We start from the raw sequence: 15,081 nt of genomic DNA on the forward strand, positions 1-15,081 counted from the left end.
GGCCGCTGTTGTCCAACAATACCATTTCCCTCTTCGCCTCTACCACCCCAAAAACATCTCTTTCCTCCTGGCATTCACGTCTTGGACATCCAGCTGCACCGATTTTACAGTCTATTATTTCAAAGTTTTCGATTCCTGTTTCAAATTCTTCTCAAACACTTGTTCCTTGTTCACATTTTCTGACTAATAAGAGTCATAAACTTCCTTTTTCATCAAACACTATTACTTCTCACTCTCCCCTTGAATATGTCTACTCAGATGTTCGGACCTCTCCCATAATTTCAGTTGATAATTTCAAATACTATCTGATTCTTGTGGATCACCATACCCGCTATACCTGGTTTTATCCTTTACGTCAAAAATCTCAAGTCAAGGAAATGTTCATCGCTTTCAAGGCACTTGTGGAGAATCGATTTCAAACAAAGCTCCAGACGTTATACACAGACAACGGTGGTGAGTTCATTGCCCTTCGTCCGTTTCTTGCGAGCCATGGCATATCACATTTAACGACACCTCCTCATACGCTGGAACACAATGGCTTGGCCGAACGAAAACATCGGCATATAGTTGAGATGGGGCTCACGTTGCTTCATCAGGGTTCGATTCCGACATCATATTGGACGTATGATTTTTCCACTGTAGTGTACCTTATCAATCGTCTCCCGAGTTCGGTTCTTCAATATGTGTCGCCATACTTCAAGTTGTTTCAACAAGCTCCCAACTATCTCAAACTCAGAATTTTTGGGTGTTCGTGTTTTCCTTGGCTTAGACCGTATGCCAATCACAAGTTGGAGCCGCGATCTCAGGAGTGTGTTTCTTGCCTATTCCTTGACGCAGAGTGCTTACCTTTGTCTCGATCGTCAATCAGGGCGGATTTATATCTCTCGGCATGTCCAGTTCATCGAAAACACATTTCCCTTCTCTCATATTCTCCCCACACCAACTGCACCCGATCCCACATCTTTCTCCGTCCCAAACCGTGTCTCCACAATTCCCATTGTTCCACAACCGCCGTCACTTGTCAAGCATACCATTGGACAATCAAATATTTGCCCAATGGTATGCTTGACAGGTATAAGGCACGGTTGGTGGCTCGTGGATTCAATCAGCAGTACGGAGTTGATTACTCAGCGACATTTAGTCCGGTGATGAAGTCTCTCACTATTCGCCTTGTACTTCAACTTGTTGTCTCTCGCTCTTGGTTGATTAAACAGTTGGATGTTGTTGGTGTTGGGTTTCGCCGATCTGAGGCCCACCTGATAGGCCCACTAAAACGAAGGAGAGAACCAGGTGAATGGGCCTGGTGAAGGCCCACGAAGAGGAGCCCGAATCAGAGGACGAAGTCAAGTCAGAGGAGAAGTCGGGATGGTGGAGCCGAGATTCGGGGGCGAGATTGTAGGCGGACGTTCGAGGAAGATCTCGCCCATAAGTTTGGTTTAAATAAGGGATCGATGTAAACGATTAGCAGTCGTAATATCGGCTTGCAAACTGCGCCCTTATTTCCAGTCACATACGATCGTGGTAATGACGTCCCAACCCATTCGCACCATCCTTCATAGTCCCAGCCAGTCCGGTAGACTAGCCAAATGGGCCATAGAACTCAGTGAGTACGATATCGAATACCGACCACGCACCTGTGCTAAGGCGCAAGTCCTTGCCGATTTTGTCATCGAGCTCGCCGCGACCAACGAAAATACCGAAAACGTCTCCGAGAGATGGTCGCTATACGCGGACAGATCGTCATCCAGGCAGGGGTGCGGGATCGGAATCCGACTCGTATCCCCGACTAACAAAATAATGGAACAGTCCTTCCGACTCGGGTTTGCAGCCTCGAACAACGAGGCTGAGTACGAGGCCCTAATAGCCGGACTCCGGCTGGCTTTAGGTGTGGGAGTCAAAGAGCTCGCTGCATACAGCGACTCGCAGGTCGTAACCGGACAGTTCCATGGGAACTACGACACGAATTGTGAACGGATGGGCGCTTATCTTGAAATCGTTCGGTCAATGGCCGCTCAGTTCTCGACATTTGAACTCACCAAAATCCCTCGGGGAGAGAACTCGGCCGCCGACGCCCTCGCCGCGCTGGCCTCCACCTCCGACCCCTTGGTAAAACAAATCATACCCGTCGAAGGAATAGATCAACCGAGTATTTCTATACCTGTTAAGGCTCAAAGCATTAACCAGGTCGAAGCCGGAACCGGTCCCGACCCAGAAGAAGCCGACCAAGCACCCGATCGGGACGATGAGCTCCTAGACGATCTTATCGCCGAAGACGAGCAAGAGACGGAACCCGAAATCGACTGGCGAGTCCCAATTCGCGAATATATCACAAGCGGAACCGCACCACAAGACCGGTGGTAAGCGCGTAAGCTCAAAGCTCAGAGCGCGAGGTTCTGCATCATCGATGAGGAGTTGTACAAACGATGTATTTCCGGACCATACCTCAGATGCGTACACGGGAACGAGACCCTTAGCATCATGAAAGAGGCCCACGAAGGTCCACTCCTTGGCTTACGGGATCGAGGCCGTGATACCGGCAGAAATTACCATAGGCAGTATCCGCCGAGCCGTTTCCCCCGAGAACGAGGAGGAGAATAACGAAGCACTACGAGACAACCTCGCCGCCATCAACGAGAAAAGAGAACAAGCTTACGTGCGAGCTCAAATTTACCAGAACGCAGTCGCCCGCTTCTATAACTCGAAGATCCGACCTCGGCATTTCGCCGTGGGAGATCGAGTGCTCCGTCGAATGTTCGATCATAGAAAAGAGAAGAATGCCGGCAAAATGGGAACCAAATGGGAAGGACCCTTCCGCATCACCGAGGTTGTTCGCAATGGCGTATATCGCCTCGTAGACGAAAGAAACGGTAAAGCCGAGCTCCGCCCTTGGAATGTCATGAATCTCAAGAAATACTTCTAAGAAGTATTAATAATAACCGAACTACGATCTGGCTTGATCCCTTTACGGGGTACGTAGGCAGCTCAATATCCCGAGCGCAGCCACCTTCCCAACTTGATTCATTCCGCAAGTCCGTTCTAATAAAACACGAATTTTCCACCACGATTTGATTCACTATTAATACATCACATCAACTTTCAGTAACTCTCACCGATCACACAGTTAGGCGAAATCACCCCAAAAAACAAACACATTCACAGCAAAAACGCCCTAATACGTCACACGCTGATCTCGCACATCCTTGCTACCCAGCTTAGGTCACTTCGAACCTTTTCGAACACCTAATCAAAAATAAGGTCAACTCAGCTCTAGCAAACGGCCCACGCTTCACGACCTTACGCGGGAACAGATATGATCTCGCTACCCAACTTGGAAAGCCTCTAAGAACTCTGCGCCCGAAAAACAAACTAATAATAAACTCTTCAGAGTTCACAGAATGAGCATCTTGAAAACATTCTCCGCCATCCGGATGGCAGCCTTAAAAGAAACCCGTGTGCCCCAAGTGCATACCGGAATTTGCACGTGTTAAGTAAGCCCGAGGCGAATGTCAGAGACAACGAGAAATGATAATAAAAAGGGTTTAAATGCCTCCTCAGGCAATTGATTCAAAAAGAAAAAAGAAGTTTTGGGTTAAAGCCCCCCCGGGCAACTCAGAACAAAAGTGTTTAAAATCCCTTTCGGGCACGAAGCAAATCTTAAACATGAAATAAAATAAAGACGCTACAGATCAAACGTCTTCTTCCTCCGTTCCGGTCTCCGGATCCTTCGCGACGCTCGCATTACTCCCATGCTCATCCAGGCCACGCGGGACTCATCAACTTCCATAGGCGCGACCGAGTCCTCCAAAATCTGCGGAAGGTCCAACTTGCCTACCGAAAAGTCGAGACCGCCAAGGAGGTGGATCTGACCGCGAGGACCACCCGTTGGGTCTCGAGAACCTGCACTTCCTCCGCGATCGACGTCCTCCCCTCGTCGATCTGCTTGATCAAAAGGAGGTTGGACTCGATCTCCGCGAGGTCGCTCTCAACTGCGGCCTGTTCCTTCTTTCGCTCCCATTTGCTCTTCACGGAATCCAGCACCGCCCGGTAATCTTGAGACATCCGTTCCTTGGCCTCTCGAACCGCCCGACGAGTGGCCTCTGCATACTGTTGATCGACGCTTTCTCCTTCAGCCACCGGTTCTCTGTCTTCAAGAGGTCCCCGTCTCTTGCCGCCATTGCATGAGGGTCCTTGGCGGAAGTGAGGTCAGCTTCGACGGAAAGGAGTCTGTCTTGAACACTCCTCAGGGACGCGATCTCGTCCTCCAGACTTGCGACCTTGTTACTAGAGACTCCCTCCCTCTCTTGCGCGGCTTTGAGAGATGTGGTGAGCTCATGGACCACCCTCTTCGCGTTCTCAAGTTCCGCTGCTTGCGGGGAGTCCCTCAACCGTCGCTCGTAAAGCGCCACCAGTTTGTTGTCAGCAGCCGCGGACTATAACCAAACATAAGTAAAACCAAAGTCAGTTAAGGACACTTTTATTTGCAAACAAAAAGTAATAACAACAAGCGACCCGAGCAAACGAGCACGGCTTACCTTTGCATGAGCCGCCATCGCTTCGATGTACGCCTCTTTTTCAGCAAGGTCCTTCACCAGCGGGACCTGGGAGTTGGCGGCCTTCAAGTGTCGGAAGAGGGTCGCCATTCCAAGGTGGTCATCCACCGCCGGGGAATCGCGGGAATGGGCGAACCTCTAGTGGAACGGATGGCTCGATGACGACCCGTTTCCGGAGACAACCGGATCTCCAGCAGAGGCCTCCGGGTTACCTCCCGCGGGATGACTCCCCCGGCTCTCACGGGTCCTCACCTCGGGGGCTCGAGGGTTGTCAGTACAGGCCCTTTTGGGCATCGGGGACGGCCCGCCATGGGTTGACTGCGAGCTGACGAGCATGACCTCTTTCGCGACCAGAGGGACCGGCTGGAATCGCGGGGGTTTGGTTGACCTCCTCACTGACAACCCGAGGTGGTGCGGGTTGAACGGTGTGAAGAGCATTGGCCAATGCGGCATCAACATCTCCGCCTCGAACCCTCCGGGGTTGCTGCGATTGCTCCCTGAGTTCGCGGAGTGACGGCTTCCTAACCATAGCGCGTGGTGGGGTGGAAGTTGAAGAAGAACTTAAGAAATCTGGGCGTGCAAAGATGAACAGAGTTTGAGTTATTCTTTTCGTGCATAACTTAAAAAAAAATAATAATAATAATAAGGAGAGGAGAATGAAGAGTTTTTACCTCTACGAACGGGGGAGTTATCCGCTTCTCCGCTCCTCGCTTGATGTGCAAGGGGCGTCGGGGTCGGAGCTGTAACGTCTCGAATTAGCGGGGCGTTGAGGGCTGCTATTATACGAGATCGCGTGAATGAGCTCCACCTCACCTCACCTGCTCGCAACCTTTCAGTCAATTCTTGGAATGCCGATGTTCTCGGAGGTTCTTCCGAATCTGCCATGCGACAAAAGGAAAACAGCAAAGTCGTTAGTACGGTAACTAAGATACCGCAGTCATGGGAGCGATGAACGACGACTAGAAACTAAGGGGTCACTCTGACCAACGCAGGCGGCCCATTGGGTTGGGAGGCGAGCGAAGTTGTAATCTCCCACCAACGCGGGAGTGATCCGGAAGTAGAAATACTTTTCCCTCCACCGGTCGTCCTTCCCCGGAAGCGCCTGAATTATCTCTGGGCCGCGGCGACGACAAGTGTAGAATTTCCTGGAAACCCGGAATTGTGTTTGATGAGGTATAATCGGAGGATATCGTCTACCCCGAGTTCGAGCCCGAGTTCGCGGCCTCTGACATACGCCCCCATGACGTGTCGAACAAAGTTCAGGCACATCTGGGGAAAGGCCATTCGGAGGCGTTGGAGGATTCGAAAGACGATACTCGGGATGGGGAAGATGAGCCCACACCTCTCGAAGTACGTGGTGTACGCACAGCAGGAACCCGGCGGAATGATCTCTGGGGAAAAAGGGTCGCCAGAACGAAGTATCATCTCCACGTTCGGAGGTACTCCGTGTTTTTGGCGGAGATCGGCAAGGTGTTTGGCCGACGTGATTGGCGGGATATGATTTCCCCAGAGTTCAAGCGGGGCCATAGTAAGAATTCTTTTTAAAGAAAAAGAAAAAAAAAAACTGCTACGAAATCGACTAGTCTAAGCAGGAAACGTGAAATAACAGAGCTAGTGAATCTAGAAATTAAATCTCGGAAGCGATTAAGCGGAAGAGGAAAGAAGAGAGAAAATACCTTGAAGTAGTGGATGAGCGCGCGGTTATGACGAGATGTGTGATTGATGTCTTATAAGTCATAATGGCGTCGATCTGGACCGTTCAAACCTTTCGTCTCCACCGTTGGATTTTAGGAGAGAGGGGTAATCATCACGAAGATCTCGGAAGCCAAGATTCATTGAGCTGTCCCCGAGGAGGATCGCGAAACCAAAGCGACACGCAAGATCCTTTGGATATCCGCCTTTCAACTTCTCCGAAATCAGGTTAAAAGGCTGGGGGGCAATTGTTGGTGTTGGGTTTCGCCGATCTGAGGCCCACCTGATAGGCCCACTAAAACGAAGGAGAGAACTAGGTGAATGGGCCTGGTGAAGGCCCACGAAGAGGAGCCCGAATCAGAGGACGAAGTCAAGTCGGAGGAGAAGTCGGGATGGTGGAGCCGAGATTCGGGGGCGAGATTGTAGGCGGACGTTCGAGGAAGATCTCGCCCAAAAGTTTGGTTTAAATAAGGGATCGATGTAAACGATTAAGATACATGTATTCAAGCTCAGAGCAATTCAATAGAAAAAGTCAATACAAAAGTCCATTTCGTTGTTCTTTATAGCTTTAAGTCGATTTGTACCGAAAGTCTGCCCATATCTTATTTCACGAACCTGTTCTTCTAATTGTTGTTTCTAGTCCCAACAGATGTTAATAATGCTTTTCTACAAAGGACTCTAACTGATGAAGTTTATGTAACTCAACCTCCTGGATTTGTCGACCCTGATCGCCCTCATCATGTCTGCCGGTTTAACAAGGCTCTCTATGGGCTGAAACAGGCTCCACGTGCCTGGTATGAAGAGTTGAAAAAGTTTCTATGTTCTTTGGGGTTCTTGAACTCACTTGCGGATACATCGGTGTTTATTTACAATCAAGGTTCCCATGTTCTGTATTGTCTTGTTTATGTGGATGATATTATCATCACTGGCAGTAACTCTGAATGGGTAGGTGACTTCATCAAACTCTCTCAAACCGCTTCTCGTTGAAAGATCCCACAAACTTGGCTTATTTTCTTGGTATTGAGGCGACACGAACTTCCAATGGTCTCCATCTGATGCAGCGTAAGTATATTATTGACTTGTTGTGCAAGACGAAGATGTCTGAATCTAAACCGGTCATTACCCCCATGGCAAGCAATCCCAAGCTTTCCCTTCACTCCGGCACTTGTCTCACGGATCCATTTGAGTACCGGAAAGTGATTGGCAGTCTCCAATACTTAGCCTTTACACGGCCAGACATAGCGTATGCCGTGATTAAGCTATCTCAATTTATGCATAAGCCAACTGATCTACATTGGCAAGCAGCAAAGAGGGTTCTTCGATATCTTGCTGGTACCTCCTCTCATGGTATCTTTCTTCAGTCCAACTCGCCTTTAGTTCTGCACGCCTTCTCCGATGCTGACTGGGCGGGAGATCGAGATGATTTTATCTCCACAAACGCCTATATCCTTTACCTTGGCTCCTCCCCAATTGCGTGGTCATCCAAGAAACAAAAGGGGGTAGCTCGATCCTCGACTGAAGCCGAGTATCGTGCTGTTGCAAACACTGCGTACGAAGTCTTATGGGTCTGTTCCCTGCTCAAGGAACTTGGAGTCAAGCTCCATATTACGCCGGTCATCTACTGTGATAATCTCGGTGCTACATATCTTTGTGCCAATTCTGTTTTTCACTCAAGGATGAAACATCTAGCATTGGACTATCATTTCATTAGGGATAATGTCAAAACGGGAGCTCTCCGTGTGTCCCACGTCTCCACACATGACCAACTTGCCGACGCTCTAACTAAGCCGCTGCCTCGTCACCGCTTCACACATCTATCACGCAAGATTGGAGTTCGTCAACTCCCTCCGTCTTGAGGGGGCATGTAGAGTATATAAGGAAAGGATAGTGTAGTAATTCTGGAATACCTAATTCCCTCTGATGTAAATACTATATATATTGTAAACAATCTCAATAATAGAATCAAGCCTTCCTTTCTATAGTGGTAACTGGGGAATGGCTGGAGTACTCCTCCAGCATTGGAGCTGGTATGTTGTTCATTTTCAGAGGGAATCTAGTAGCAATTCTTTGTCTTTTTCCCTAAGAGATGGCTGCAAAATCATTTTACTTTTATGTGCGGAATGAATTTGTGCCTTGGCTCTTCAATCTCTAATGTGTAATTTTATTTCTGGTCTTCTAAAGGGGTTGACTCTTTCTATGAATACCTCTTGAAGGCTTATATTCTTTTTGGAAAAGAAGACTACTGGCAAATGTTTAGTTCTGGCATCTCAAAAGTACTTCATACAGGGGCTTTGGTAATAATATACTAGCCTGGAAAAATGTACTTCCACACTCTCTTTTATATGACACTACGACTTCTATAATGCTCAAACTGAAAATTGCTCGATGTAGTAATGAGTTTATTTATCTGGTTTAGGTACCATGAAGCTAATATGTGGAGTGGGAAACCAACTTATTGGCAGCTCACAAGTCTTCAGGCGTTTTGGCCCGGTCTACAGGTATAATGAATGAATGGATTCTTTAAATTTCATACAAAAACAGTTGAAAAGGGGATCTGCTGATTCTCATGCTTAAGTTTTTGCTACTAGGTTCTCGCTGGAGATATTGCAGCTGCAAATTCAACGCACCGCGAGTTTTTCCATGTATGGGAGAAGTTTGGTGTATTGCCTGAGAGGTATGTTTTTAATTGTCTTTCCTTAGTTGGCTTCCTACTTGGATCTTGAGTTCTCTGTCATTTTAAAGTTTTCTGTTTGGACTAAAGGACGCTGAACAAAAATTTGTTCAGGTATCTACTAGATCATCAAATGATACATCCGACAATGAAGTACTATCCACTACGTCCTGAATTAGCAGAATCCACGTTCTACCTATACCAAGCTACAAAAGGTTTTTGTTTGTCTTTTTTTTTTTACTTGTCTCACCCTGAATGTTTATTATGTGAAGAGCCAGATTTGTGGCACCTCTCCGTTGACAATAGATACCTATATTCTTCCTTTGTTCCTTCGTTTTGCAGATCCATGGTACCTAGATGTTGGTGAAATCGAGGGCCACCCTATTCAGGTTGTGAGCTCCTGGCATGAGAAAGTACCAAAAAGTTATTTCTCAGGCAACTGGACGCTTTCAAAGGTCAGTCACTTGATCCAGCTCTGTTCATTTTTGAAGAAATAAGACTTGTATGCATATAGTTAGTTTAGTTACACTGCATAGTAATGATATTTTTTAGTTGATAGACAGAAGGGTAGGCATTAAAAGAACCAAATCGAGTCTTAATGCATTATTTAGTCCTTCCTCTGCTTCTGGCTAAACTAGGAACTTGCAAATATGCAGAGAGGGGCATGGGAAAGTGGAGCCAACTAAGATATGATGAAAACTTGCAAATATATTGACATTTTGTCATTCCTTAATAAAAGATATGATGATATTTGACTTGCTTCTTCTTGTTCTGTCCTAACATAACTAAACAACACTAACACTACACGCCTATTTATACGTAACAATGCAAAGAGTCTCCAAAAGCTTCCTTTCATTTCCATTGAGACTTTTTTATAATGGGACCAACGATTTATATATTTGAATCATATAATTAAAGAACGTGTGAAAAAAATTGAAAGATGAATGGAGTCGAAATTTTGAGTCGCGTTCTTAGAGATATTTGATTATACGTCCTTTCAATTTTGCATGAAATATTTTTGAAACGACAGAAAATTCTTTACATGGACTCTTTCTCTGATGAGTCCTTTCTCTCCTCTTTTTTAATTAGCACTCATCATATTCCCAACATAATCTCCTATCGATGATTTAAAAATGATCAGACCATTTAATCTTCCATGCAGTGCAGATAAGCTCTTTACACTGAAATAATACTTTTTTTTTTGTTAAAGTACACTGAAATAATATGCAATAATATTGTCAGAGAGTGGTATAATGCATTGGTTGATTTTTGACCCGTCCCACGGTATTAAAAGGTTTGATTTAAATCAAAAACAAATTATTATTGTGGAACCGTTCCCACAATTGGGACGTATTTTGCATCGTCCCTCTGGACACGTGGCGACGTGTGGCTCGTTCTTGTTGTTTCTGTAGGGTGAGACCAAAAAATTCTCTGGTTCGGGTTTATTTTTTTCTCCGACTCTCTCTCTCTCCTATCTCTCTCTCTCGACGGCGATTCGTTTGGAGATCTGATTTCATCCCTAAATATCATCACGCGAAGGGCGATCTGCTGCTTGATCTCGAGAGAAATCAGCCGGTTCCAATTGAAAGAGGTTTGTGTTCCAATTTCTTTTCCGAAGTTTTCCCCAATTTAGTTTTCTTTTTGTTGTTTTCTCGATTTAGGGTTTTGGGAAATTGAATTTGGGATCCGAAAGTTTAGTCGATGGTTCTTGTTTGGATAGTTTACTATCGTTGTTTATGTATATGTCCTCTGTGATTTTTGTTCCGATTTAGGGTTTTGGATTATGGTTTCAATACTTGAGAACAAGAAGCTTTGGGTCGAAGTTGTTTTTAGGATTATGTTTCTGGGTTTATCATCTGCATTTGCGTCTGAGTTAATTGCTTTTTGCTATAAGAATGTTGCAGTTTCTTTGTGTTTGTCTGAATTTTTTTATGTTAAACCGAGTATTCACTTGAAATTGTTTGTTGTTCATGAGTTTTCGTCAGTGTCACCTGAAGTAAGCCACACATAACGGGAATTCACAGGACAAGTAGCAACAACAATCGAGTAAAAGGTAATTATTCGATTTCATTAGCATCTGAAATGTCAATTTCTTGTTGTTTGGTGGACTCTGTTTTAGTAAATGCTTTGCTAGTTGTAAATGCTTTGCTTGTTGAAAATGCTTTGCTTGTCTCATTAACAAGATAATCTGATTTGTATCTTGAGCATAAATTGGTCGTAAAAATGTTGTTAGTGCTGATGATTGAAGTCTGATAATAGTATGATACTAGTGTTAAGATATTAGATTTGCTTTAAAACTAGTATATGAATGCAAAACAAACTAATTCAGTTGAAAATCTCTTCAAAACAAACTAATTCTGTCAAAACCGGAGATATTTTAATTTGGAAATCTGTTCCAAATACTCTATTCTTACTAAAAACACAGTTGAAGTCTTTAATGTTTGTCTTACACCAGTTCCTCTATGTATTTAATGGGGTACTACTTCTCTTTGTACTTGTATAAGTTGTAATAAATTATGATTAGACTTAGGTAGTTAAATGGTAATAACTTATTACTTGTTAACTTATCTCCTTTTTAACACGAAGCCAGTCTTAAATCTTTCTCCATCATCCTCTATCTCTCCTTTTTTGTTCTTGGTTTAAACATTTCTGATTTCACTTCTTTGTAACATCTCTCGTTTTTGGTTCTTGTCTTAAACATTTCTGATTTCTGTCCTTTGGAACATCTCTCGCTTTGGTTCTTGTTTTAAACATTTCTGATTTATGTTCTTTGTAACATCTCTCTTTTTGGTTCTTCTTTTAAACATCTCTGATTTATGTCCTCTGAGAACATCTCTCGTCTTTGGTTCTGCTCTTCTAAGTATGAGTTCTCACAATACTTTCAGTCAGTCCTCTAGCTATTTAGATCTTCTACACAGTCAAGGAGATTCATTTAACCTAGAAAACTCTCCTTATGAGAGTTTTCCCCAATCTAGCCACAATGTCGCTTATGAAATACCTGCTTCGAGCTCTCAACAATCACAGGATGCACCCCTTTCTCAAGAGACACCTGTCAGGAAAGATAGGAAGAAATGGAATCCGGCTGATGATGAGATCCTCATCAGTGCGTGGCTGAACACTTCCAAGGACCCGATTATTTCAAATCAACAAAGGGGGGGAAGCTTTTGGCAAAGGGTTAAGAAATACTATCCCGAGTCTCCTCATGCTATAGCCAATGGCGAACAAGGGCTTAACATAAACTGTAAACAGAGGTGGTTCAAGATTAATGACCACACTAACAAGTTTTGTGGGGCTTATGCAGCTGCAGAGAGACTAAACAGCAGTGGGCACTCTGAGAACGATGTGGTGAAGGTGGCTCACGACATCTACTTCGCTGATTACGGGTCAAAGTTTACAATGGAGCATTGTTGGTGCTTGTTAAGGTATGAGCAGAAATGGTTGAACCAAAATGCTATTAACACTCCGAGACCTGCAGTCAGAACAAAGAGGAAACCTGTAGCAGCAGCTTCACAATCCGAGGCTTTACAAGGCAAGGAAAACCAGACTGAGCAAGACTGTGAGATGAGGCCTCAAGGTATCAAGGCAGCAAAGGGCAGCAGGAACAAAGCTCAGGGGAAGGCTCTTGCTGAGTACAAGAGCATGTGGGAAGTAAAAAAGGTGGATATGGCTGAGAAGGAGAAGCTACAGAAGCTTGGCATATTAGACACACTACTTGCCAAACCAGAGCCACTCAGTGCAACTGATCAAGTTATCAAGGATAAGATAGTGGCACAGTATTTCTTAGAATGATGTAATAATGAATTAAGATGCAACTATGTATTTCGTATTTTATGTATGCTAAGTTTCAATTTCTGTTTTAGTAATATATTAGTTATGTTCTTGTTTCATCAACTCGGCTATCTATATTGTTATCTTTTTCTCGAATTGGTTGTCAATATAATTATTTCCTTGTTGTACTGATTGTGTTATTTCGATGCTTATTGTGTTATTTTGAGACATAGAGATAATATACTAACTGTACTTGTGTTATTTTGAGACATAGAGATAATATACTAACTGTACTTGTGTTATTTTGAGACATAGAGATAATATACTAACTGTACTTGTGTTATTTTGGTGCTTATTTTGCAGATGGGTCAAGACTACAACTACTCTCAGCCATCTTCCTCATATCAGTATGAAAGATATTCTGAGGACACTGAGGACAGGGAAATAGCAGCTTTGATTCGGATGGATGAGGCTGAGAGTAATTTCAACAATGCTCAGTCGAGACAATACCCTCCCCAACCAGAGGTTGAATTCGGATTCCCCAAGGTATGCTACTGTGGTGGTCAGCCTCTTCTCTCCTCAAGCGAGAACAGAAGGTAAGTAGTTTAGAATAAATAAATAATGCTCTGATTTTTAATGTTCTAACTGATGAAGTTCATGATTCGCGGTCAATGCAGGTTTTTCACATGTGCGAATGTTGATGATGGTGATATGCATATTCACAAGTGGTGGGATGCAGCTGTAATGGAGGAGATGAGAGAGATGAATAAACAATGTGAAGTCCTTGCTGAGAAGGTAGATAGCATTACAATCTCTAGTGACTACGAGTCACTCATCCGTAATGAAAGCGAGGAGAAAATAAAGCAGTTAGAGAAGCTTGTGTTTGAATTAGGGAAGAGCATAAATAGGTTCTCACAAGGTTTTCAATTGATGGTTTTAGTAATTGCTATTGTTGTAGCTTTGCTAGGTATGGTTGTGATATTACTCGGCTAATATTCTTGACTATGGCTAAGCTGAGCGAAAACCCTTTGTACACATTCTAATCTCTATGATGCTCTTTCATTGATATGACTTTGAAAATTTTGTGTAACAAGGACACGGGTTATGTACAGTCTTTCACAATTTAGTCCCACAATGTCACGGGTGATATAGATGCAACAATCACGGATCACATTTCAAATCACAAATGAGTCATTGGTTATGTAGATGCAACAATCACGGGTCACATTTCTTACACAAATGAGTCATGTCTTACACAAATGAGTCACGGGTTATGTAAGGTTAACATTCACGGGTAATACAAATTGGTGCTTCTACTTTCCTATATATATACTTCCTTTGTTGTTGATGTAAAAGCAACCAAACTAAATCAACACAAACCTTCTCAACCTTTTGTTCTTTCGAAAATGGCATCTTCATCAAACCATTACCACTACCAAAGGGATGGTGTGGATGATTCTGATTCTTATTTTGATGCTTATTTTGATAATTTTCTCGAAAATTCTAATGTCATTCAAGAACCAATAGAGCCAACGCCACGGATTTTTATAGAGAGAAACCGGGAAGAAGGCCACATTAATCTTTGGAATGATTATTTCAGTGATACTCCAACATACCCAGAGAATTTATTCCGGCGACGGTTTCGCATGCACAGGCCATTGTTCATGTGTATTGTGCAACGTCTCTCTACAGAAGTCGAGTATTTCCGTCAATCCCAGGATGCAACCGGTCGGGCTGGTTTGTCACCTATACAAAAATGTACTGCAGCCATTCGCCAATTGGCATATGGTGCTTCATCTGACCAAGTTGACGAGTATGTACGAATTGGTGGTTCAACAGCTCGGAAATATTTGCACGAGTTTACCGCCGCAATAATCTTGTTATTTGGCGATGAATACCTAAGACGCCCCACACAAGACGACCTAGAGAGACTACTCTATCAAAATGAAAAACGTGGATTTCCTGGTATGGTTGGGAGCATTGACTGTATGCATTGGGAGTGGAAAAATTGTCCAACAGCTTGGAAAGGGATGTATTCACGATCAACCGGAAAACCTACAATCGTGTTAGAGGCAGTAGCTTCGTATGACCTCTGGATATGGCATGCTTTTTTTGGAGCTCCAGGTACTATGAACGATCTTAATATTCTGGATCGATCAAATGTTTTTGATGACGTTCTTACCGGCAATGCTCCGGAGGTGAACTTCTATGTCAACGGAAGGGAGTACAATTTGGGGTACTATCTCACAGATGGTATTTATCCAAAATGGGCCACTTTTATACAATCTATCCGGCTTCCACAAGGTATGAAAAATTCTCTATTTTCTAAAAAACAAGAAGCTGTGCGAAAAGATGTTGAGCGTGCATTTGGAGTCTTGCAAGCTAGATTCGCCATTATTA

At 44.1% G+C, this 15,081-nt stretch overlaps 2 protein-coding genes across 3 annotated transcripts; both read left to right on the forward strand.

Annotated features, from left to right (window-relative positions):
• The first annotated feature begins 1,524 nt into the window (after positions 1-1,524).
• Positions 1,525-2,920, forward strand: LOC147923954 (uncharacterized). The gene is made up of 2 exons (XM_087496580.1): positions 1,525-2,357; positions 2,488-2,920. The coding sequence occupies exons 1-2, from the start codon at positions 1,525-1,527 to the stop codon at positions 2,918-2,920; spliced, it is 1,266 nt and encodes a 421-aa protein (XP_087352706.1).
• A 7,431-nt stretch (positions 2,921-10,351) lies between these two features.
• LOC147923955 (uncharacterized protein At4g04775-like) lies at positions 10,352-13,761 on the forward strand. Of its 2 annotated transcripts, XM_087497157.1 has the most exons (4): positions 10,352-10,504; positions 10,899-10,966; positions 13,045-13,277; positions 13,359-13,761. In XM_087497157.1, the coding sequence occupies exons 3-4, from the start codon at positions 13,045-13,047 to the stop codon at positions 13,672-13,674; spliced, it is 549 nt and encodes a 182-aa protein (XP_087353283.1). In that variant the 5' UTR covers positions 10,352-10,504; positions 10,899-10,966; the 3' UTR covers positions 13,675-13,761. The 2 variants fall into 2 exon arrangements, 1 of the variants encoding a protein (XP_087353283.1); XR_015587647.1 differs by lacking the exons at positions 13,045-13,277; positions 13,359-13,761 and adding an exon at positions 12,215-12,691 and having other exon boundaries at positions 10,364-10,504.
• Positions 13,762-15,081: the final 1,320 nt, after the last annotated feature.

This window comes from Camelina sativa, chromosome 17 (assembly GCF_030686135.1).
Source record: "Camelina sativa cultivar CO46 ecotype springtype chromosome 17, ASM3068613v1".
Taxonomy (NCBI): Eukaryota; Viridiplantae; Streptophyta; class Magnoliopsida; order Brassicales; family Brassicaceae; genus Camelina; species Camelina sativa.

Bases quoted from the DNA above. Each gene is read 5' to 3' on its own strand.
- LOC147923955 (XM_087497157.1), top strand. From the start codon at position 13,045: ATGGGTCAAGACTACAACTACTCTCAGCCATCTTCCTCATATCAGTAT. The intron at 13,278-13,358 runs GTAAGTAGTTTA...CGGTCAATGCAG, and splicing joins TCCTCAAGCGAGAACAGAAG to GTTTTTCACATGTGCGAATG.
- LOC147923954 (XM_087496580.1), top strand. From the start codon at position 1,525: ATGACGTCCCAACCCATTCGCACCATCCTTCATAGTCCCAGCCAGTCC. The intron at 2,358-2,487 runs GTAAGCGCGTAA...ATCATGAAAGAG, and splicing joins ACCGCACCACAAGACCGGTG to GCCCACGAAGGTCCACTCCT.